We start from the raw sequence: 23,424 nt of genomic DNA, 5'->3' as shown, positions 1-23,424 counted from the left end.
TCATGTTTGCTCTTCCATCATCACCGTGCTACTGACGCCACATGCTACAGGTGTACAGGTGTGGGGGTGGGGGTGGGCGTGACCTATGAGCGCAGTCCCGCTCGCCTGATTGCTTCCGGGGTCACTCCTTTACGCGGGAGGAAATCACCGGCACCTGTCTGTAATTAGCCGTCTTAATGATGCGACTCACCTGTCGTCGGTGGGACGTAACAAACGTCTTCTTCCCCAAACATGACCGGGCCGCTCCTCGCGGAGGACACGGCGACGGGCCGCATTGGGCGAAGCACAGGTGTAAATAATAAAGGTAAGGCTCTCCATGTTGCCGCTGCGGTTCCAGGGAACATGCTCGAGTCCTGATTTGTGCGGCTGTCTCATGGTGTTAGCAAACAAAAGATGCGTGCTGTTAGAAAACTACCTTGTTCATTTACAAACGAAATAGTTTGTTTGTCAAAAGTCGGCCATTAGAGAAAGGAGCTGCTCATCTGAGATCTATTTTTCTCCTGCGGGAGAACACATTGGAATACTGAGCTGCAATGAATTCATGACCTGTCTGTCTGTGTACAATATGCTAGTTGTGATAAACGTTTACACTGTACAAACTGTTTCCGCTCTCTGGTCAACCAGATATAGCACCTGTGGTGCCAAATAGTGATCATGTTAGTGTGATCATGGTGTTTTATGGGTTGTATGACTCATTTAAAGGTAATTCAACAATTCAATCTGCATGGGTTATAGTCTAATGCAGAGCAGGTGAGATAATGCAGTTATAAGGATAATTGCAATAATTTCTTTATTTTCTGACATAATACATTACCATATATTTTCATGTTAATTACAGTGTAGTAATATTAGACATACAAACCTTAAAAACTATAGAATCGTATTTCCTGTGAGCTTAAGGTTTTAAGCGGATTACGCTTAAAACGGCAAACACTTCTGTTACAAGAAACATTAAAGTTTCCCAATGACATATCTTTCGTATTACGACGGAAATATATGCCCGTAGTAATGTCTTTATAAAGTTGTGTAATGAGAGTTTGATCCACATAAATCATTTGTCTGGCAGAGGATCACTTTTTGGCACCAAACCCCCTTTGCAACCTGGATAAGCAGTGGGTTAATACACTGTTTATTGCGTATCCTAGTTTTATTATGGGAAAATCATGGCATTCCATTTACATTTACCTTAGTGTTTGAATTAGAGCTGGAACAGTTAATCAATTTGTAAATGTATCACCAACTATTTCGATAATTGAAATGTGAATATTTTCTGGTTTCTTTGCTCCTCTATGACAGTAAACTAAATATCTTTGGTGTTTGGACAAAACAAAACATCATCTTGGAGTTTTGGGAAACACACAACATTCTTCACCATTTTATGACAATTTATGGACCAAACAATGAATCGATTAATTGATAAAATAATCGACAGATTAATCGATTATAAAAATAATCCTTATTTGCAGCCTTACCTTGAATTGATTCATATTATTCTAAATCTATGGAAACTTTTCCTGAACAATTTCTTTTTGAATCTTTTTGACTGATTTATTCTTAGTGTCCACTCCATTCTTAGTGTTAAATTTGTAAGTGAGGATTTATATGAAACATTTTGGTGCAGGATGGTGTCGGGAGTCCCCTCCTCAAACAGGCCAAGGAGACTCAACATGTTGGCAGGGACCCTTCTGCTGACGAGATGAGGGTAAGATCACAAGATTCACAACTTGACACCTAAGAAATTTTCCATCTTCATATCAGTACAAAAAGATCCCGTATGCGACATTTAATTTGATATGATGAAAGTAAGCCTATGTCTTTTTGCGGTACATATCCATGGCAAACAAGTGCTCTATTTGTTCCTTTTGTGTTTTGCATAATGTGTCTTGAATCAATGCCCCTTGACACGACAACAAAAGCGAGGTTCATGCTCGGGCAGGCGCTGTTCCGAGCAGCTCGTATCCAAAGGTCTTTATTGGGGTCACATTCTGCTTGGCAGACCACCCAGCTGTGTGGGTGGAGGCCCCATTCACGACTATGTACCCAGAGCTTTGCCACGATGACAAATGAGGAAAAAAGTAGTCATAATTCTTTTTTAGACATAAATGACCTGTGACACCTCCGCTCAAAGAGTCTTCAGTTACACTCTGCAGCTGACCTCCAGGGTGGCATCTCGGCGGGGTGAATTATGCCTGACATGAAAGGCTCACCACTGCAATTCAAAGTGCTGCGAAGGCTCCTTGTATATAACATTAATCTTTTGAGTAGGAAGCACAGCCAAAAAAACAGTCTCTCTTTATGTACATCAATTCTAAAGTAGACTTATTCTTCCCACCCATGCAACCATACCCTTCTACCCTGCAGAGGGCAGTACTTGGCAGAGGATGGTCGCAGAGTATTAGTGCCCACAGAGACTTCCTCTGGAAATGGATCTGTGAGTGAAAACCACAGAGGTGGCCCAGAATCATTATGTTGTGGGCTTTGGCAGATCCTATACTCTAATTATGAATGACTTCAGGCAAATTGTTGTATCTTGTGCTGCCAGCATGTCGGAGTCAGTCAACACAGCAGTTCATTTTTTTTAAATTGCAGGACATTTTATTGACTGCTGACTCTCATCCAACATAATCATAATATCCGAGTGAAAATATGACAGTCCCACTGCTCGGACCCACTCCATGTTGTTTCGGAATCCACAATAAGTTTAAGCGAACAGTATTTGAAGGGGTCTGAACAAAACATTAAAACCCCTCACGAGAAACTCACCATCCTGCACAGATGTGATCCACCTTTTTGAGAATCTGTTTTCAAAGTCTGACTGACTGTGAGAGGGCTTAAGGACGCAGTGTGGGGTCTCTTAACAATATCCGTCATGCTTGAGTTAATCAAGCTTTCCTGTCACTTATAATGGTGTTTAAAACCGATTTAAAGAACGGCCTGTTAATTTCTTTAAAAAAGCAGGACACACCATTATTGCTGTGATCTGTGAAGGTGCGGCCGTGCCCTGTGGATGTGCCTGATTGGCTCAGCCAGTCTTAGCACATGGCTAATTGGATAAACTTCTGACACCACTTCTTCACTGCCGGATGCTGGGTGAAGGGATTACATCGATATCCTGGGTTTAACTGTTTGTCGAATAATTGAATTAATTAAATATCCATTGTAGCTTCCCCAAATCAATAGGTATGATGGGAGATTGCGAATTGTCAGAAAGTACTCTTTAGTTTTCCCCTTTTCCATTCGATTAAAGGCATTTAGTGTTACTGTGGCAGGACATAAAGCAGATACCGCATGTGTTGAAAACTCCGGTATGCACTCGGATCACCTCTGTTTACAAAGAATTTCACATGATGTAGTAGAAGCGCACAGTTATGTTTTTGCAGAACCACAAAACGAGCTCTTCCTCATTTCGCTCCCATCGGCTGAGCTCGGCTCTCGAAACACTCGCCAGCCAGCTCTGACAAAACACAGAGATGTTTATGCAGTCAAGTCAATGCATGTAAAACACTGTGATCCATAACTGTGATTGCATCTACAGCGTGTGTTCTCTGAGATAGTTTTGTTATTATAACATGCCTCATACTCCTACTCTCTAAATATTGTATTTGTCAAAAATTACAGATGTTTTTAAGTTCAAACACGATGTACAGTAACATATTTATTGCAGCTGATGTTGAAAAATGCAATATATATTCAAAGATGTATACAAATTACATACAATGAACAGTTTAGTGAGTATACCAAGGAAGAACTAGGAATAGGGCTTTGGCTCCTGTGAAAGTGTGTTTTGCAGTGTGCAGTGTCAGCTTTAAACAATCAAAGTACATTTCAATTCTCAAGCTGGTTGAAACTGAATTACAGCTGAGACCAAGTGAGTCCTGTTGAAGACTGAGACCACACCAGGCATTAACCGCCTACAACATCTGTCCAAAATCAATAAGACTAGGTGGCCCTTGTGATAGCTGGGTTATCGTCTGGTATGTGAAACTCCAAATGTTGGACTGGAAATGCCGTGTAGTCTATGGTGCAACCCAAAAATGGGGATGAAGATCTGTCTTCACTAGCTCTGTGCTGTATTGTTCAACCTCCAACAAACAATAAGATTTTTTACCAATAATGCAGTGAAGTTGGTCGTTCATTTGCCTTGATCCAGAAGGAAATATTATAGCAACTACAGGAGGGATTGGCCTGAAGTCTGGTTCCCACACTAGATTTCATGCTAGGGAGCTGGCAGTGTAAAGGCCGTTTGATGTCCAGTTCAACAGATTATTTCTGACATTTGTGGGTAATGTCTATAGGGAGAAGAATCATGAACAGCATTTCAAGTGAAATATCTCAGCATCTACTTGATGGCCAAACAAAATCATTCATGGTTCCCAGATGATAGAGCCGAGTGAATTTTGTATTCCCCTGACTTTGTCTTCTAGCGTCACAAGTAGGCTGACATTTGTGGTTTTGATTAAAATGTTTGTCCAAATATTAAGTGGATTTCCATAACTTTTGGAGGAGACATATGACTCTGAAGATGAATTTTAACTTTAATAAAAAGAGGTGATCCTCTGACTTTTCTTCTAGAGCTTTCATAAGATCATACTTTTTGTCCAATATTTTTGCCTCAGCTGCTAAACTAGGACAGGGAATTTGAAAAAAAAAAATCTTGTTATAGCGTCAGCATATTGGCATTGTCCTTGTTAGCTATTGGCCGTTATCCAATTTTTTCTGGATTCCGTTTTACCTTATAACCGCCCTATTGTGAGCATGCTGAGGTTAGTATTTAACTGCAGTGCCTCAGAGAACAGCTAGCATGGCTGTAGACTCTTAGTCTTAAGTCTTAATAGATTTCAATCCAACGTTTTCAGGCTACACTCAATTGCTACAGTATGAGTGCCAGTGTCTTTATTTGCTTGTTAGGAAATGTAAGCAAACAGTCATAAAAATGTATGTGCAATACATCTGTTTGTTTGTGTTGCGTGTGTGTGTGTGTGTGCTATTTCAAGAACATATACTTGTCATTAATGAACACCATTAGTGACGATCATTCGGGGCGCACCAGTGGCTCAGTGCAGTAAGACACTGCAAAAGAATGTGAGATGCAAGTCCAAGTTAATCAGCTCCTCCAGTGCTTTTCTTGGCGTTGGTCAGGCCCACCATACTGCCACGGCCCCGGAGGACGACGTAATTACAAGCTGCTATCTTGCTAAATAGGGCTCCTGCTCCTATGCAGAACAGTGATGACATGATTAGTGTTTTCCTGCTCATCTAGGCCTCGTGAATGGGGACGATGACAGCTGTATGTGGTAGGGGAAAAACGGCGCTAGGTTGTTTCTCAGTGCCTCTTAAACATCACAACAACTACCACAGCGAACGCCTCTTGTGAGAGCCACAGAGACGGGTTTTAGCAGAATAACAGCGATCTGTCTGCATTCCCTCATTATCCAGTTGAATTTGCGGTCTGTGGTATCAAAGGGTACATGAGTTTTGGGGGACAAATGAAGACAAATTGTCTTGTTCTGTGGAGCGCTGACAGAGGTGTCTTCGCCACGCACCGTGTAACTAATATTTATAGAAAGTGTTTACTTTTTCAGCAAGAAAAACGGGCGCCTACAAGAACATGAGCAAAACCCTATGATAAACCTCCAAGGTAGATGATGAACGGCAGAGTTCATATTCCTTAAACAAACCTGCTGAAATTCAATAAATTATTCCAAATTGTTTGCCCTTGGTATTACACCATCTTCAAAAAGTCAACAAGTCTTACTCTGCTCTATATTTTATATTGTCCGTTCTCTTGAAAAAAAAAAAGAGGAGCTTTTGTGGAAAATTTTATGAGGCTTTCCATTAAGAGAAGACCTCTGTGCTACAGTATCCCTGTCCCTGACACCTGTAGAAATATTAAAGGGAACTTTGCACTCCATTAAACGTGAGGCCCAGTGAGGAAGTGGCGGATTCTGTCATCAGAGTAAATCCTCCATGTGTAGGCAGGCCGTCACCCAGAAAGGTTGGGGCTGAGATCTGCCACAGTGTGAGTTACTGGCACTCTCCTCTGTTCTGCAGGTGCTGGTATGTGTTGCGGGGAGCTGGAGGGAGCTGGCGGGGGTCACTGGAGGAGGCTCTCGTGGGGAGTGAGTGATGCTCGATCTAAACAGCATGTACAAAGAAGTCAGAAGGAAATGGTTTTGGCCTGAGTGGTGAGGAAAGAGGCTGTTAACAGTATGCTCCAATAATATTTCCATTAACGACTACTCATTAAAACTCCCTGTGTTTTCAGCGGCTAGAAGAGGCTACAAGCTCCCTGCATTACACCAGCTTCCATTCAGCATTTTATTAATATATAAGCGCTTTTTAAAAATATACTATATAACCGTCTCTATCGCATAACTTATCCGATTTTTCTAACTCGCGCTTTCCTGTTGAGTGGATGAAAGTGGTTTTACAGTATCAGTGCAGTGCAGAGGTATTCCATCCCAGGCAAGAGTTGCTCTTGTTATTTTTAAACTGCAGAGGTTGCTTCGATCCATAAATCACCTGACCCACAGTGCCTAAACGTTCCGGCTCGGCCTGCCTGTCCGACGGTGGATTTATGATCCGCGGGCGTTGCAGCGAGCGCCAGCACAGTCTCCTCTGGGCTCACCGGTGCTCTCCTGTGCACTTGTGTACATATTTAGGAAAAAAAAGTGTGGGGTGGCTGAGTGCTGCTCGGCTGTGGGTCAGACTGCCCGAGCCACAGTGTCTGTTGTGATGCTGCTGCTGCACCTCTCTGGATGCTCAATGATGAGAGAGCACTAAAATCCGAGCGCACATCGCTACAGGAACCTTTAATAGGTGGGAAGAATCAACATTCAAAGACTTGGATTCCGCACGACCAGAAGCACACAGATAATATGTGGCGCTGAAACCCGAGCGAAGGCCAAGTGATTGTAGAAACCGTGCTGTGGGGTCTTTTTTTTTTCCACTTTCACATTCATCTTGTGAAACTATGTGCTTTCGACAAAGCTTGGCAAAGAGGTAAATAGCAATAAAAGGGGATTGGAGCGCACGGTTCCCTTGCCAAGTGTTGGGGGGAAAAAAAAGATCTTCCCTACACTCTGGCAGTGGAGCCGTGGCGGGTGATGTCATCTCCAGGTCCACAGTCTGTTTGTTTCACCTCCATTATATGTGAAGGTTCAACGGACCGACTCTCTTGTGGCTTCTACGGAGACACATTTTACCTTGTTTGAAGTCCAGTTCTGGACTTACAAGGCTTTCAAGTTCTTTTTGTTGTCTTCAAACTTCATGCTTCTTCCTAACATGTAGGACTGTAGTCCCCCTGCCTGGTCTTTTGGGTTGGTCAGTATAATCTCGTTCGACCAAATTGTCATTGGTCTGTCATTCGCTGGTGTTATATTCACATGGGGAAAAGCGCTGCATCAATAGCCTTCCATGACGGATCCAATATTTTCAGCAGCATGATGGACCAGACTACCTGTGGGTTCCTAAAATTTGGTTCCCAATTTGGTAAAGATGTCCAGGACTCAGAAATAATACCAGGACAAAAAGAAAACATTGGAGGCTTCAATCAGTGCACTGCATCATGTGAAGATTTCAACAGCTAACTCTGCCACTGTGACCTTTTATTCCTACAGTGGAAGCACTGGGCATTTACAATGGTGTCGGGAGGAATTTGTCCTTTACTGTATCTGTGTAGTATTGTGTGTGCGAGAGGATGTATGTTTCCTGTTAATGAAGAGTAAGTCTTCTTATTTCCTGTGTGGATGTTTTAAACTTTTTAACACAAACATTTTCGTTGGCCACAGAGTTGATTTTCAGCACAGAACGCTTGGACCTGCCAGCCGCTGTGTTTCCTCAGCTGGTCGATAACCTCCACTCCTCAAGAATCTCTCCCTCTGCCATCTATTTCCTCCTCTCTGCCTCCGAATGGCCCATCTTTCTGCACTTGGAACGAGGCAGTCAACTTCGCTGACTGTGGCGCGCACACTTTGCTTTGAACTCGAGTCAAACTGAATCCAATATGATGGACAGGAAAGAAAAACTTATTCCAAACTCATCAACCTGTAAATCTTCTCAAGACAACTGACCGTTCACTAAGACCCCTCCTCTGAACAGCAAAATATCAATTACAGTCTGAAACTATGTATGGCAGGCCTGTCAAGCTTTGTATTTCTCCTCTTGTTGAAGTGTGAGAATCAGGCTGAAGTAAACTTGCTCTGCGATGTCCCCTCCGCCCCATTCTAGCCTTTCCAAAACCAAAAACACGAGCAAAAGTGTTAGGAACGGATTAAACAGTGAGTTTATGAGTTCTTAATATAAGATGCAATAGTAGGTCTGCCAAAGTAACTGGCTCATTACCAATGGTAGTAAGGCAGTATTACTTTTAAAGCCAAGGAGTATGTGATTAAAGAGTTTTTTCAAACAATATTTTTATTTGAAATATGCTCCAAAACATATCTTAAACTGGAGTGGTGCTGTCACTGTATTGTGACCTGAGTCATTGACTATCCTGGAAGCAGTTTCTTCTTTAGTGTCCAATATGGGGAGGCCAAAGTCATGGGTGGTAGCCCATGACTGCCAAAACTTCGTAATGATACTAAAAGTAACTTCCATGCGTTTTGTTTTTTTGTTATTTTGTACACACACACACACACACACACACACCTCGACACCACTTTTCAGCTAGCCCCAGCCTGGTCCGTCTCAGTTTCCGATAGCAATTTACTCGTCGTGTCCAGTCTACCTTGAAGAAGTAGCACAGAGGATTAATCTCACCTCTTGTCTTGTAAATGCAACAATGGCTGAATTCCAGTGACCATCACCACAGGCACAGCAAAAAACCACGTACAGCGGCAGAGAGAACTTACATGTCGTACCTGTAACAGAAGTTACATTTTTAATTATGCAATTGCTTTGAATAACATAGGAAGAACATAAAGAAGGAAATATTCATTTCTTTCTCACAATGCACCTGAACACATTACTCAAGCCTGCCCCCTGGCATCAAAGAACACCTAGACACCCGCCTCAGTGACCTCACCCCATGTATGCCTCATTCTGGCTCTGGCGACGTGGCAGGTAAGAAATGAGGAAGCCAAAGGGTGAGAACAGCGGGCCGAGTGTGAGACTTTGAAGTTCCTACGCACTCTGGAAAACAGGGCAAGGAATCACCTGCTATAAAGAAGTGTGCGTAAGCGCTGAGCAATTTGTTCTGGTGCCTGGGTGGTTATGGGTCCCCAGGGAGGGCTGGCCCGGGCCCCTGTGAGATCACATCAGTGTGGATCGGGCGGGAGTCCACCCGGAGGTGGAACTAATGGGCACATGTGTTCGTGGACACTTCTGAGAGCCAGATGCTGGGAAGAGAGACATCCATTGAGTTTTTCACAACACCTCCCCTGGAGAGAAGCGAGGGGAGCTCAGTCGAGCTTCACACGCACGCTGGACACAGAAATCGGCATATACAGATACACATACCATGTTAATTTGGTTTTGTACAGTCAGGAATGCTCTCTATTACACACACATATACACGCAGCTTCAGTTTGTTGAGTCTACATGGAGACTGTTTCCACTCTCCCCCCCTCACTGATGCAGCACGCAAGGTGAAATAGTCTAATAAAAGGGATTGGGGGCTCACATCTATCTATTCCATATGATCTGTCTGCCCCAGTAAAAGTCACGTACTGACTCCGGTGCCTGCAGTTCGCCGTGTTATTGATGCGGCCTTGACCTCTAAGTTCTGACGTCTTATTCAAAGTGCTTAATGATTACCATCTTTCAATGTGTTTCAGCTGTTGAAGCGGTAATCTCCCCCCCCCCCCCCCCCCCCCCCCCCCCCCCCCCCCCCCCCCCCCCCCCCCCCCTCTTGCTCCAGCGGAAGGATTGTACCCCATGGCCGTGGAGGTCCGGACTTCGTTTTGACCTTATCTCTTCATCAACACAGGATGGTCAGTCATTAGCTCATCTGTCAATCTATCGTAGCGTTAGCAACAACTATGCAGTAGTGATATGGATATGAAACATAGATGAGGGGCAAGACTTAAATAATTGAAGCCTTTAAGTGTATTTCATAGCTCGCTGTCTTCCAACGTGTGGATTCTTTTTCATCTTTTTCGTTGTTGTCATAACAAAGTGAACTCATATTTTCCTCCGTGTCTCACCGAACCATGTTTTCATCTTTATTTAGCAGGAATGTTTCCTGTGACTGACTCGGGCTTACGAGAAAAACGTGTTAATAGCTTGCCTTTTAAATCTCAAACAGCTCCCCCAGAATTGATGCTGTCAAATGGATACAGACGCAATAAAAGAAAAAATAGGAAGGTTTGCAAAACAAGATATCATGACAGGTTAGCCAGTGAACGTTTCTTCCTTTTTAGGCTATCTCGCCCTCATTCACACGCTACGGTCTTAAGTGGTGATGTGACAAAAAACTCTGTGTGAAATCGGAGGGGAATGTGTCCGTCACCAGTCCCCATGCTACCCCATCCAGTCCAAACCGGAAGACTGGCGCAGTCCAGAGAAAACAGATTAAGTGACGCCTCCCTCTTCCTCACTTTTATACAACATCCTCAAGTTCTGTCTGGATCAAAGCAGAAAAGGATCACACACACATCCTCTGTAAACCCCAGAGATTGACCGTCTGCAGGCCGCCTCTGTGTCAGAGCAGTTGGTCCAAAGCAATCCTCTGCGTCCGAGCAAAAAGGTTGGCAGCTTGAAAGTGGTGGAGACTCACAGCACGTAGGGGGGAAAAAAAGGATTAGTGAAGGAAGAGGTCAGCGAGGTCTCGGTTATGATTGCTCAAGTACAAAGACGTTGAGAATAAATCAGAATGAGAACAAGATAGGAGATATAATCAGGCTCCTTTGTCTGCAATAGAAAACTTCACAACTTCCAGAAAAAATGAGCCACATTTAAAGCCTTGATTCTTCTCTTCTCTTTTTAGTTACAATAATAATTATTTGTCTTTTTCTTGTTGTTTTCGTATCTCTTTGTAGTCGTCTGCGTCTCTTTTTGGTCTTTTCGCGTCCCTTTTTTATTCCATTTTGCCATTGCCTCTCTTCGTGGTTATTTCGTGTCTCATTTTGCGGTTTGACTCTCCAACAAATTGTTCACAGTCACCTGCGAGGTCTGTTCGGTAATCTGTCCGTGACACTTACAAGCCAGAGACCCATTACCCTCTGAATTTGGTAGGAAGGCACCAGGGGTGGCCAGTCAAATCCCGTGGGGGGTTTTGTCACCTCTGACCCCCTGACGACTTCAAGCTGTGAGAAATTATGAATTGGAGAGAGAAATTACTTAAACACACATTAGGTGAATATGTGTGTGTTTAGTGCGTATTCACTTCTCAACTCCAGGGATGGAAAGATCGGAAACAGTAGTGGGGTTTAGTTTTTTTCAAATATCTCACACTGTAGATATATAATCAAATGTTGTTTTTTTTTAAATTTACACATAATTAATTAATTAATGAATTGCAGATCATTTGCTGAACTCGTGCATCTAGACACTGCTTGTTAAGGCGCCAAGAGATTAATCCCTCCCCCTGTGAGATGCACAAGAATTGAGATGCGCTGACACACTCTGGTAATGGGTCCGTGTCATTAGAAGTCCTCCGTTTATCAAATTTCCCTCGGCAGCGCGGAAGGACAGCTCAGTTGTTGAATTGGCCTGACTGTGCAGTGCTTGTTTTCCCCAAGCAGAACAAATTTGGGACCTGTTGATTTCCAGTCATGAATGAGTTATGACTAGACATGAGCGCCTGTATATGGGCACTAAATGTATACGTATTCAGCAATTAGCCAAAACATTAAAACCAGCAAAGTGTGTGTGCATTTCATCATGGTAAAAAAAAGAAGAAGCTGTTGTCCAGATGGGAGCAGACAACACGCATCACTCAGGAATCTCAAAATAGGATTGGATGTGCAGAGTCGGGCTCAAGAGCGCTGAGCTGTTTTTTCCTTCCCTATCCGCAGAGGGCGAGTATAATGTGAAAGGCTGAACACTCTCTGCCTCTGGCCAGTCGGGCACAGTGGTAATCACAGTACTTCTCCTGAGATTTGGAAAAAAAAAAATCTGACTGCTTTTGAAAGATCCCCTATTGCACATTTAATGCTGCTGTGCACAGATAAACAAGGTGTACCAGCTTCTAGACTTAACTCTTTAGTGGAGCTGAGGATCAGTCGGGGTGGACTAATTTTTTAAATCGACCCCACTGCAGAAAAATTGATAGATTACACAAAACTCTAACATTTCCTCGTTGTCCAAATTGCATTTTAGGAACTGAGATTATTCTCCCTTCAAAATGTTGTCATAATAATCCCCACAATCATACAGCATGAAGCCCAAGGTCAATATCCTGAAGGTGAACGTGTGTGTGTGTGTGTGTGTGTGTGTGTGTGTGTGTGTGTGTGTGTGTGTGTGTGTGTGTGTGTGTGTGTGTGTGTGTGTGTGTGTGTGTGTGTGTGTGTGTGTGTGTGTGTGTGTGTGTGTGTGTGTGTGTGTGTGTGTGTGTGTGTGTGTGTGTGTGTGTGTGTGTGTGATCGCTGTATGCACGGGTATCTGTAAATGGATTTCCTCCTGGCTGGTGGTCTGACCCAGGTCTTCCTCCTGTGACCCTGAGGATGATTGCTGCCACTGAGACGTTTTTGATCCCTGCGCTGATGCTGGGCTTTTGATGACTGCCCCACTTTGATACCACGACAAGATTGAATCCAGCCCACCCCCTGTGAAACACACAGGTAGGCATTCACAGACACACACACACACACATGCACGCAGTTGACCATATGGTACCGTCAGACCTTGTTTCTGAACAGGAGGCGCTCCTTCCTTCCTCTTTCTTTCATCTCGAGCATTGATATTTTGTAATATTCTGACATTTTACATCCAGCATTTAATACCCTCTGAGGAGGAATTGGGGATATGACCCTCAAAACCTCACAAAGGTTTTCTTAGACTAGTTGTCTTCAGTGCTTCTTCTCAACTCACGGGAAATACACAAAAGTCACGTCTTTCCAGTGAAATAGAAGTTTTGTCCCGTAGCTCTCCGCGTCTTTATACAACAGTTCTGCTTCCTGATGTTTGATGTCTTCCTGTATTAATCTGAGCAAGCGAGGAGCCTGATTTACTGGCAACGCAGGACCACTTTGCTTTTACTCCTCTTTTATGTCAGGTTCAGTAGGATGGAACAACATGCTGACTAATGGTGAAAGCAGACCCAAACCTTTAAAACATGCAGCTTGTTGAAATGAAATTAAGCAAGCTTCTGGTCATATAGTATATGAAGACATTTTTATCTAATATGATTTATTGTTCTGGAAAGTTTGAAGTGATCAGTGAATCAAATATACATAAGTTGTAAAGATGGAACCAGTTGAGATGATTGTTTGAGTGAAAAACGATTGCGCCGCAGGCACTCTGGAAACGAAAGCGAGACACCCTGAGAGTTATAGGTCTGCCCGTCTACATGAATGGTTTTTCTAACACTAAATCTCAACATAGGTCAGCACTCTGTTTTCCTACATTTCTGTCTCACGCTCGACCCAGAACTGTCTGGTACCTTCTCAGAGCTCCATGGATGGCCCAGAGCAAAGAGGGAAAGATGGCAATAGAAAAAGTGATTGTGAAATGTGGGAGCGAGGAGCGTTTGGCAGGGCTCACCTTGTTTGCTCAGTAAACCCCCGAGGCCTGTGTGGTTTTTTTCGCCGAGGGAAATGCCCGCATTGTTGGGCCCGGAGACCGTGGTTACGGGCCAGCCCAGGGCCCGGCCAGGCAGGTTGGGACAAACAACAAGATGAAGGTCAGCTAATATAGCAGTTAATTCCACTTCCTGGTCCCCAGGACATCCAGGCAGGGTTTATTTGAAGATCCCAGACCCTGAAGTCACTCTGCACTTTGTTCAGTCCATGAGTATTTTTTGGTCTGAGCCAACACTTTCAGATATTAATGTATTCGGATGAAAGGGAAGGGAGGGCGGAGGGTGAGAACAGGGAGGGGGATTCACCAATGCAGCGAGGAGGAAAACTCCAGGTTTTCACATGTCTCCGTTTCACATTGTGAACATTAATCATACAGTGAATACACAAAAATCGAAGCAAAAATAATCATTGTATATTGTTTGGTGTACCTATATTTGTGGGTTTTTTTGTGACCAAGAAACATACTGAGCAGGATATTTTAGAGTGTAAAAATCTATTTGTCTGAGCTGCACAAACTACTGCGTATACCAGAGACACTGTTTCTAACGGGGCTGGGTTTCACCACTTATTTCCTGAATCGTTTCAGGGTCCAAAGTCGATTCAGTATCGATTTGTTTAGACATATTTCAACCAGTTTTCTTAGATATGAAAGATATTCTCTGAAAAACTAACGCTATGAATTCCCCAATGAACCCTCAAACCTGGGACATACATAGATATAAGTGTTTACTTAAAGAGTTGCAGTTACATTAATACATGAATACATTTAAGTTTCCAATTTTTTCTTTTGGATTGGATGTTTTTTCAGATTATCCTGAAAAGGTTGAATTTTCTCATCCCTCCTGCCTATCTTACGTATAGCTTCGCTTTTTGTCCAGCTCTTAACTGCCTTTATATTATATATATTGCTTTGTAATCCAAGTCTGTGGTGTCTTCAGGTGAGCAGCCCCCATCATGTTGTGTTGTCTGCATGACCAGACCTCGTTGCACGAGAATCCTGGACACAAGACTAATGACGCTAAAGCTTCATGCATCCACAGGAAAAGGCCATAGACTGTAAAAGGCATATTTTATTTAATCCATATGGAAATTAAATTGATATTGATTAGCTGTAGTTTTCCTCAAATCCAGTATTGAATTTCTGTACTGCAATTTTATGTCAGCCCACGTGTATATATATATATACTGAAAAATATGGAACAGGCTCGTTTCAGCCACTTTATCGTCCTGGCTGATTAAAAAATAAAAACAAAACAAACAATTGAAGACAGACAAACCGTAATCCTGGATTGTTGGATTTGCACTGATGTTGGAGATGCATTAGCAGTAATGTAATGGAGCTCTGATACAATAAGAAGACAGTGAGGCTAATACCAGTGAGACGACATTACCACCAGTGAAAACTGGATTCATCCATGTCCTGTGAATCTAGTGTGAGGGCAGACCCTGCTGCTACTGCTATTGCAGAACAAATACTGAATAACTGTAACTTTGAAGTCACATTTAAATGTGTATATACATTTATAATTTACAGTTTCAAATAGCTTTTGGTGTCTGTTAAAATGTATTTGATGCTCTTGTCCCTTTTAAAAACCTGAAGGGGTTTTAAAAACAGGATGCTCTTGTTAGGAAACTGAAAGACTGTCCTCATGGCGCAGACTCCAATGAGATCCATCCACTCTGGCATCGCCCGGGCCCAGGCAGTGTGTTTCAATAGACATTCAAAAGAGCCGGTTTATTAGCCGATTGTCTTACCGATCATTTAACTCGGACCTTGAGAACGTAGTGGGAGGGGTTGTGGGTGTAAAATATAGTGCGCGCCATCCAGAAGCCAAGTGGCTTAATTCTGTATGGAAATGGAAATGAGAAATAAAAGAGGACCAACTCTGTCTGTGTGCTCTCTCCCATCCAGGATGGGATGGAGGCCTCTCTAGTGGGGCTTCTCCAGGATGCATAGGAGAGCCTTTGTGCTCCGAACTAGTAAGCCAGAAATACGGCTTTTGAACCATGCGCATTGAAAGACGGAGAAAAATGGAGAGGGAGTTTGGGAGGGAGTGGAGGGGCGATGGGTCGGGGGGGTGCTTTAAAGGTGTTTGTGTCAAAAGCAGCGGGTTTAGTACATTTGCTCTCTGGAGTTGTATGCGTGTGCATCCATGTTTTTTGTAATGTGTGAGTGCCTGTGTGTGGATGTGTGTGTGGTGGTCACACAGTGGGCTGATATCAAGTACCTCTCTAAGGCCTCCCTCCATCACCAGAGGTGCTTCAGTCTTTGTTTCACGGGAACCCCATTCCCCCGTTCCGGTGAAGCCTGCCTGTGAATGAAGCCTGGGAAGCAAAATAGCGGCCATCGAGGGAATGGAAGATGGCGCTAAAATGGGAGAGTGGAAAATGCCGCATATCACCTGGTTGTGTATGTAGTCTGCATGCCTGTCAGAGAAGCGTGGTGGCGTCTCACACAAAAAACTCAAGACAAAGTCCTTGAGCTTTGTTTGACAGTGTTGATCATTTATTCCAGGCAATTTTCATGCACATTTGCATTCATTGAAATGCGCTGCGCCTTCGTGTATATTTTGATTGTTTTCTTGTCCTCGAGAGCAGCAAAGCAAACGAAGCTTGGAAATACATTAGGTCAGCTGAGAAAACAGTGTTATATTCTCTGTTGAGGAGCAAACAAAACAGCATCTGTGGTGCAGCTCCGGTTCTACGGCGGGTTAAGGAGAAGCAGCAGGGGGCCAAGTGGGTTTCAGGAAAAACAAAAGACTGTGATTGCTTATAGTTTTTTCTCCAGCTTAAAGTGGTGGTGGCAGATATTCCATGCATAAAATCAGCCTTCGAATCTGACAGGACTTGGATTGAACTTGACAGTCACTTCCCCTGAGGTGCGAGGCTCGTCCGTGAATAGAGATTACAAATGGTGCGGCTGAAGGTCCATCGCTGTTGGCTGATGCAAATCAGCCTCTGTGATCCTCTCTGGTGTTCCTCCTTCTCCCCAAAACAACTAATCCACTCAGGGATCACAGGCCTCTCAGCGCTCAACCCACACTCACTTGGGTTGTTCTCGACAATTTGTTTTCTCCCTCCCTGTGTGATGAAACACTGGTCAGTGTCATGAAGACTTTCTTCATTGACACTGATGTTAATGAGCTTCTCGTCAATACACTGCAATTACTTGCTAATTAGATTTACAATTAGCATTTAAAAGTGATGCACACTTCTGAATCATGCGATCATAATGTTAAAATGAATCAAAAACACAGGATTTTGATCTCATTTTCCAACACCACTGACGGACAGAGAAGCTTAATAACGCTGTGAGTCAAAATCCGCGGCAACAAGCGTGTCCAGACGTGTGCATCACTTTTAAGTGTCCTCTGGAAACACGTTCGTTCCGTGCGGGTTATTATATTCCGCCTGTGATGTTTCTTGTCCCCTTGTGGTAATTTTTTCTCAGTTTGATTTTTAGGAGCTTTAAATTTGTATTCATGGCTTTAGACAAAACTTGTACTCTAAAAGAGAGAAGAGATGACGGCAATAAAAACACAGAAAAGGCTCAATAAATGGTAGTCATGAGATAGAGATAAGGAAGAGGCAATAAATTCAAATCCTCCATTTGGTTTTATGTGTTCTGCGACAAAGACATCAGGGTCTTATCTATCCAGTCCTCATCACTTGTCAGCACAGCATACAATTGAAGGGCAGACGGGCCACCCTGCCACCATAAGCGAGGACAACCTCAGCGTGTCGCCTCATCAGCGCCGACCTGCCTGACTTTTCTGTGGACGACTCTCGCTGTCAGCGGGGAGACAATGCGATGTGAATGGGGCATTCATCTATGCGGAAAGTTCCGAAGTTGGTGCCGCTGACGGAAAACCTGACCCCTGCGCTCCGTCGTCTTTTGTCTAATGTGAATGCCAAAAACGTTGGTCATATCGTCGGTGTTTGTTGTTGCAGCTTCATCTTTGCGCAACACTGAGGGGGAAGTTCACACACACCCAGATCTCTTTTCAGCGCTCCCATCCCGCCCAGAACCACATGGGTTTTATGCAGCATTGGGCTTTAAAGCGATTCCAAAGCAATACACATTATTTCCTCACTGTCCGCTCGCTGTCACTGCAAAGAAAATACCGGTTTTCGGCTCAGCCCAGGCTCTGTAAACTGAAAACCAAAAATGGTGCGGACCACACAACACTGCGAGTGCAATTTCTAAACATCACCTGTCTGGACCTTAACAGACATGCTAGAGGGTGGTGCTGCAACGAGGGGTTTTGGCCTAGTGGTTAGCGTGTCAGTCTCCCATACTGGAGGTTGTGGGTTCGCAGCCCGGCCACAGCAGTAAAATCACAACAAAAACAAGGAAGAGAGAAACAAGCTTTCTCCAAAACCGCTTACTGCCCAAAATAAGCTGAAATGTTGCATGTTCGTACATGTTCATGCTCTAATTCACATTGTGATCGCAGGATCAGACAAGCCAGGGAACCTGAACTGGCATGCAAAACGTACCTGGCTGAAACACGACGAGAACCAGATCAAACCTCTTCGTCCCTCGTGTTCTCTCCTCCATCCACCGAGAATTTATAGTGGTTTTTACGGCCAGTAATCCTGGTGGCCTCATATTAATGGAGAACACAGCTTGAACTTTCAGCAGTGACTGTATAATTGGTTGGCCCCTTTGGAGTATTTTGCGCTGGGCATCGCAGGAGCATATATCAATACTCCGTCTACGAGCCAAGACAGATGGACTCTCGTTTGGAGGAGGTTCAGGATTGTGTGTTTTTTTTTGTTTGTGTAAAACTCCCGTAGGAATAAGTTAAGGGGTTTCCACTGATGCCAAAGCCTCTCAGCTACAACAATAACATCTGTGGTTTGGATTAGACACATCGGTGATATCACCCCGTTTAATAATATGCCTGCGTTATAGCAATCTTACAGCTAGTGCTTATTGTCTATGAAGTTTATAGAGGCACGGGATCCAACACAAATGATGACCTCTGCTGCAAGACGCGGTTGAAGTTCTTTGGCAACAGCCAATGTTTTAATTAATTTACTTCCAGTGCTTGACTTTTGCTGTTACATTTTATGCCACAGTGAAACTTCCCTTTAGATAATTCACTTATTTTTATTATAACTTGAAAAAGTTCTCAAATCCTTTACTTGGGCAAATGCTAACATTTACAGTGGTTGATGATGGTTCATAAAAAGTAGAGTATAGTTGTATAATTTTTCTTTTGCACTCACAAAAAAAACATTCATTACTTTTGAATGTTTGAATGTTTTGAAAAGAAAGACACTGAGCCATGTTTGCCAGTTTAACTGTGGCATCACTTTAAATTACAGCCAGTAATTGCAGTTTAAATATATATTTTCTTATATATGGGGCATCAATAAAATACTTAGTGTGCCCCTATAAATACAGGGGAAGAAGTGTTGGGAGTGAGGAGGTAACACATTTGTGTTTGGGAACAAAATTACCCTTTAAGTACTTTGTTAAATTGATCCAGTAAATATTTTTAAAAAATGCAAGGTGAAGACAGATGAGCAACAGGCTCAGCCTATATTTCATGAAGTGTAGTTAGACTAGGGTGTGGAAAGAATTTGGAACTTCATCATTACAGTTTAATTACTGTACACTCTATTTGCAGTGAATAAGTGCAGAAAAGAGACAACTTTATTTTACAGCCCACATACTCCAGACGCGCACTGTAAGTTTCCTCGCACGTCCAATTCTTTGACGGGGTCGTAGTTTATGGACACTCAAAAGTATCATTGGCTGTAGTCAGAAGTGAATGCTTCTTCATAAAAAATAAGAGAAGAACTGAGAGAAAAAGACACGTGATTTGTTGTATTTATGAATAGCATAGCATAACAGTTTTTTAAACTGTATATCCTCCAGTAAATCTCAATAAAGTTTGCTTGTGAGTGAAAGTATTTTTTCATTTGGATTCATAAAAGCTCAGGCGTGTCTCTGACGTCAGTTTAAGGCATCAGTTTGATGTTGGATTTGACCGCAAAATTAATTTGTGTCCAAGTATTTTATCATCACTGTCATTATTATTGGAGTTATTGTGTCGCAGCAGGTCTGACTGTTTCATATGCTGCTGGCTTCTTATGTTTTGCACAAGGGCCACGGGATAGATTTGCTAACAATCACCACTGGCAGAATAAGTGATGTCATGTACTGGAGCACGTTGCTTCACATTGTGTGTTGCAGTGTTATGGGGGGGAAAAAAATAAGCTTTTTGATTATGACGAGGAGAAAAGTCAGAGAAAAATATTAACTTCGGCAGGGATCATCCTCACTTCATTGTTTTTTTTACACAGTTTATTTCAGATGAATTAATTTTCAGTTCTATCAGGCTGTTCAATAGCCAAACACTTATCAATACTTGTCATTACAGCCGTCTACAATTCGATGCAAAAGTAAAAAAAGAAACGGTCAAAAATAAAAGCCACAAAAGCCACATTGTTTCATGTGTCATTAAATATATTCATTTGTGATAAACATAATATATTAGTATTACAAGACATTACACAACCATTTGCAATGGACACAGCTAAACAACATTTACAAGCCAATGTATAAACATGAGCAGATAATTATTCAGATATAATATTTATGGAAGGCAGAAGTGTGGTTGCGTGTACCTTTTTTTTGCAAACGCCTGCAAAACAAGTTGAAATGTGTCGGTACAGATGTGTTGGACCAGACTTCATTAGCACGTTGTAAATTTCAAATACAAACTGTATGATGCACAGCGTACTGAGGTGCACCCGTGTATCTCTGTGAGTGTGTGTGTGTGTGTGTGTGTGTGTGTGTCTGTGTCTGTCTGTCTGTCTGTCTGTTAGGTGTGGCCCTGCTTAAGAGTTTTTGTGTATGTGTAAATTCTGTGTGTGATCCTCCTGGTGTACACGCTGGGGTAATCGTGAAATTTGTCTGACATTCATTTAATTGTCTTTCCATTTATTAAGATTCTAGTATTTAAAAGTCTGGCTAAGTCCACACAGAGATAGATCTAGTTAATGTTTAACAAAACAAAACAACAACAAAAAGTAATACTATACAGCTATATAACACGTAGACATTCGGTCATGCCTTTTTTTGTCGAGTACCAAGTCTTGATCATGGAATCCAGTCCTCAAAAAGTCGCTTTGAGGGGACGAACGTTCGACACAGCGCGCTGAGAAAACACACTGCACAATGCACATCTGTGATATTTGATCACTCCACAGGTTCTTTTCCCACCACACTGAATACTGTATACAAACTAGAGCCGCAGCTGTAAAACGATTAATCGATGAGTAAACGATTACTCGATGAATCGCCAACTATTTTACTAATCTATTAATCGGTTCAAGTAGTTTTTATGGGGCAAAAAAGTCAAAAATTCTCTCATTGCAGCTTCTTAAATGTGAATATTTCCTGGTTTCTTTGCTCCTCTGTGACGGTAATTTAATATATTTGGTGTGTGGACAAAACAAAACATCATCTTGGGGGTTTTGGGGAACACGATCGCCATTTTTCACCATTTTATGACATTTTATGGACCAAACAACTAATGGATCAATCGAGAAAATAATCGACAGATTAATTGATAATGAATATAATCGTTTGTTGCAGCCCTACTCACAACCGTTGTTAGCCAGCCGTCAGCTACAGTAAACAGTGAGCATGCAGTATGACAGTGCTATGAGGTTTGCTTGATAGGTCGACGTTCTCTTTTTTTTCCCCAGAAAGAAGTGAGAATTCGTTAGCGCTCTCACTGACACATTTTAACAGACTGATACATACGCCCCTTATAGAACAGTCATCTGTTAAACTATACAGCCGTTTTTTGTTTTTTTTTGCGTGATATAGTACAGTGTGGGATTCTTTTTTCTTTTTGGACGCCACTCTTAAAAATAATTGAACATATCTTATATGTTCTAAAAAAACCTAATAATAAGTGCATGGTTGACATGTCTACTCTACATCTAGCTGATGCTACGGCACCATCTACGGAGAAAAAAAAGGAATAATGTCCGTGTATGCACATGGTTACTTTACATTGCAGAGGTCGCAACCACAACATACGGCCGATATATCGATAAGCACCGAGCAAAAGACTAGTTCATTATGCAGAGTGAGGAGAGGATCATTATGGCATTTTGTTCCCACAACACTGAGGTAACACTCACATATGAGCAGGGGGCTCTCAGGTAAAATGGCACAGTTACAAACAGTTGTTGAAATGGTTTCTCCAGCGGTTGGCGGGTCACAGGAGCGACTTCTCATACGCGTCTTGCAAGCGCCGCGCTTTAACTCTTCTTTTAACTGGACGGTGGAAATGGGATCCTCTGCAGGCACAATGGGGGTGATACAGTAGATGCATTGCTCTTTAAAACAACTGAACAAGGGACTTTAAAAAATGACAACAACAGCATCGTGGGTGAAATAGTCAGGATGTGACATATCTGTAATATTAGGTGCAAACTCTGCAATTACACAACAAAACAAACCTTGAAAGGTGAACAGAAATTGAACAACTGTAGAATGAGCTCCTTCACAAAAGTTCCTAAAAAAACCCAACTCAATCTAATCTCTTTGCTCCAACTCAGAGCAGCAGCACTCAGTCATTCCCCACCCTCTCCTACTTTTCACCTGTGTCTCTCTATCTTTTATTCTTCCAGTTTATTTTATTCATTTTATCGCAGCAGAGGCATTACTTTGCCTCCACCTCCCCCTCAATCTCCCGCCCCCCTCTCTCCCCTCCAGCTACTTTTAGCACTTCCCCCTCTTGTCGCGCTGTTGGAACTTCCTCAGCCGGCGGCCCCACAGGTCCTTCCAGGGGATGAGCAGGCTCCCCTTGTCCGCCACCACGCCGCTCTGCCCGGGGGAGTCGTCGTCTGTGCCCAGGAGCAGGTACTTCCTGCCGGGCTTGATCTTGGGGCATTTGCAGGCCACGTCCTTCGCGCGCACCCACAGCAGCTGGTCCCCGCGGCGGATGCGGTGCTCACCCTGTTTGTAGATGGAAATGATGTTGACGGTGAACTTCCACCACTCGCCTGCTTTGTCTCCTTTCAGCACGTGCGCCTGAACGGCTGGTGGAGGAGAAGAGACAAAAGCAAGTGTTAAAAGTCAAATCATGAACAACCGATTCATATCTTAAACTAGTGATTCCCAACAAGAGATGCGCGTTGTACCTCCAGTTCCCCTGGGTACGCTGTTTGTACTCAAGGGTAAGTGTATCCACATATTGAATCAATACCTGAACACCACATGCTGCGATTAAGAGTGTTGGCATGTGATCAGAGGAGTCTAAATACAGTTGTTAGCTGAAAGTACTGGGTAAACGGTTCAAATAGATCAAGGATAATGGATAAGTGGTGAAAAGGCTAAAAATAAATAATGAATAGTTTAAATAGCTAACATTGATGCGTACATTGATGAAATGTTTATTGATAAAGAGTTTAATGTTAGGGGGATACTTGACAAACTCTTTCAGGCCACATCAGACAAGGTTGGGAATCGCTGTCATAAACCATAACAACTTCTTTATGTTGGCATCTGTGTGCTGCCTCAGACAGATGCCAACACGTTAATACAACGCTGTATTAAATGTCCAATAAAAGTGGCTGTTTGAACACGACCCAGAAATTGCCCCCCACATCTCTGACCCATGACCTTCCCTGTTGTGCTCCTAGGCAAACTCCCTTTTACGGCAACGGTTGTCATAGCACTCGCTTCGTGAACACAAAGGTTTTCTGG

At 42.9% G+C, this 23,424-nt stretch overlaps 1 protein-coding gene and 2 long non-coding RNA genes across 5 annotated transcripts in view; 2 read left to right on the top strand and 1 right to left on the bottom strand.

Moving 5' to 3' along the window:
• Positions 1–145: 145 nt before the first annotated feature.
• LOC124849466 lies at positions 146–9,805 on the top strand. 2 transcript variants are annotated; one of them, XR_007029906.1, is made up of 3 exons: positions 146–304; positions 1,622–1,702; positions 9,777–9,805. It is a non-coding gene; the product is annotated as an uncharacterized LOC124849466 (long non-coding RNA). The 2 variants fall into 2 exon arrangements; XR_007029907.1 differs by lacking the exon at positions 9,777–9,805 and adding an exon at positions 6,052–6,122.
• Positions 9,806–9,832: 27 nt separating this feature from the next.
• Positions 9,833–23,424, top strand: part of LOC118288580 — a 47,942-nt gene continuing 34,350 nt past the window's right edge. For both annotated transcript variants that reach the window (XR_004785895.2, XR_004785894.2), the window contains exons 1-2: positions 9,833–9,932; positions 12,583–12,722. This is a non-coding gene — a long non-coding RNA (uncharacterized LOC118288580). The remainder of the gene's footprint in view (positions 9,933–12,582; positions 12,723–23,424) is intronic.
• ntn1b (netrin 1b) overlaps positions 22,427–23,424 on the bottom strand; it is a 39,153-nt gene continuing 38,155 nt past the window's right edge. Inside the window, exon 7 of the mRNA XM_035614803.2 lies at positions 22,427–22,757. Within this exon, the coding sequence (XP_035470696.2) occupies positions 22,438–22,757 (320 nt within the window). The 3' untranslated portion in view covers positions 22,427–22,437. The remainder of the gene's footprint in view (positions 22,758–23,424) is intronic.

This window comes from Scophthalmus maximus, chromosome 17, assembly GCF_022379125.1.
Source record: "Scophthalmus maximus strain ysfricsl-2021 chromosome 17, ASM2237912v1, whole genome shotgun sequence".
Lineage (NCBI taxonomy): Eukaryota > Metazoa > Chordata > Actinopteri > Pleuronectiformes > Scophthalmidae > Scophthalmus > Scophthalmus maximus.
Note: the sequence above shows the minus strand (reverse complement) of the source record. Positions and strands in the feature narration are given on the sequence as shown.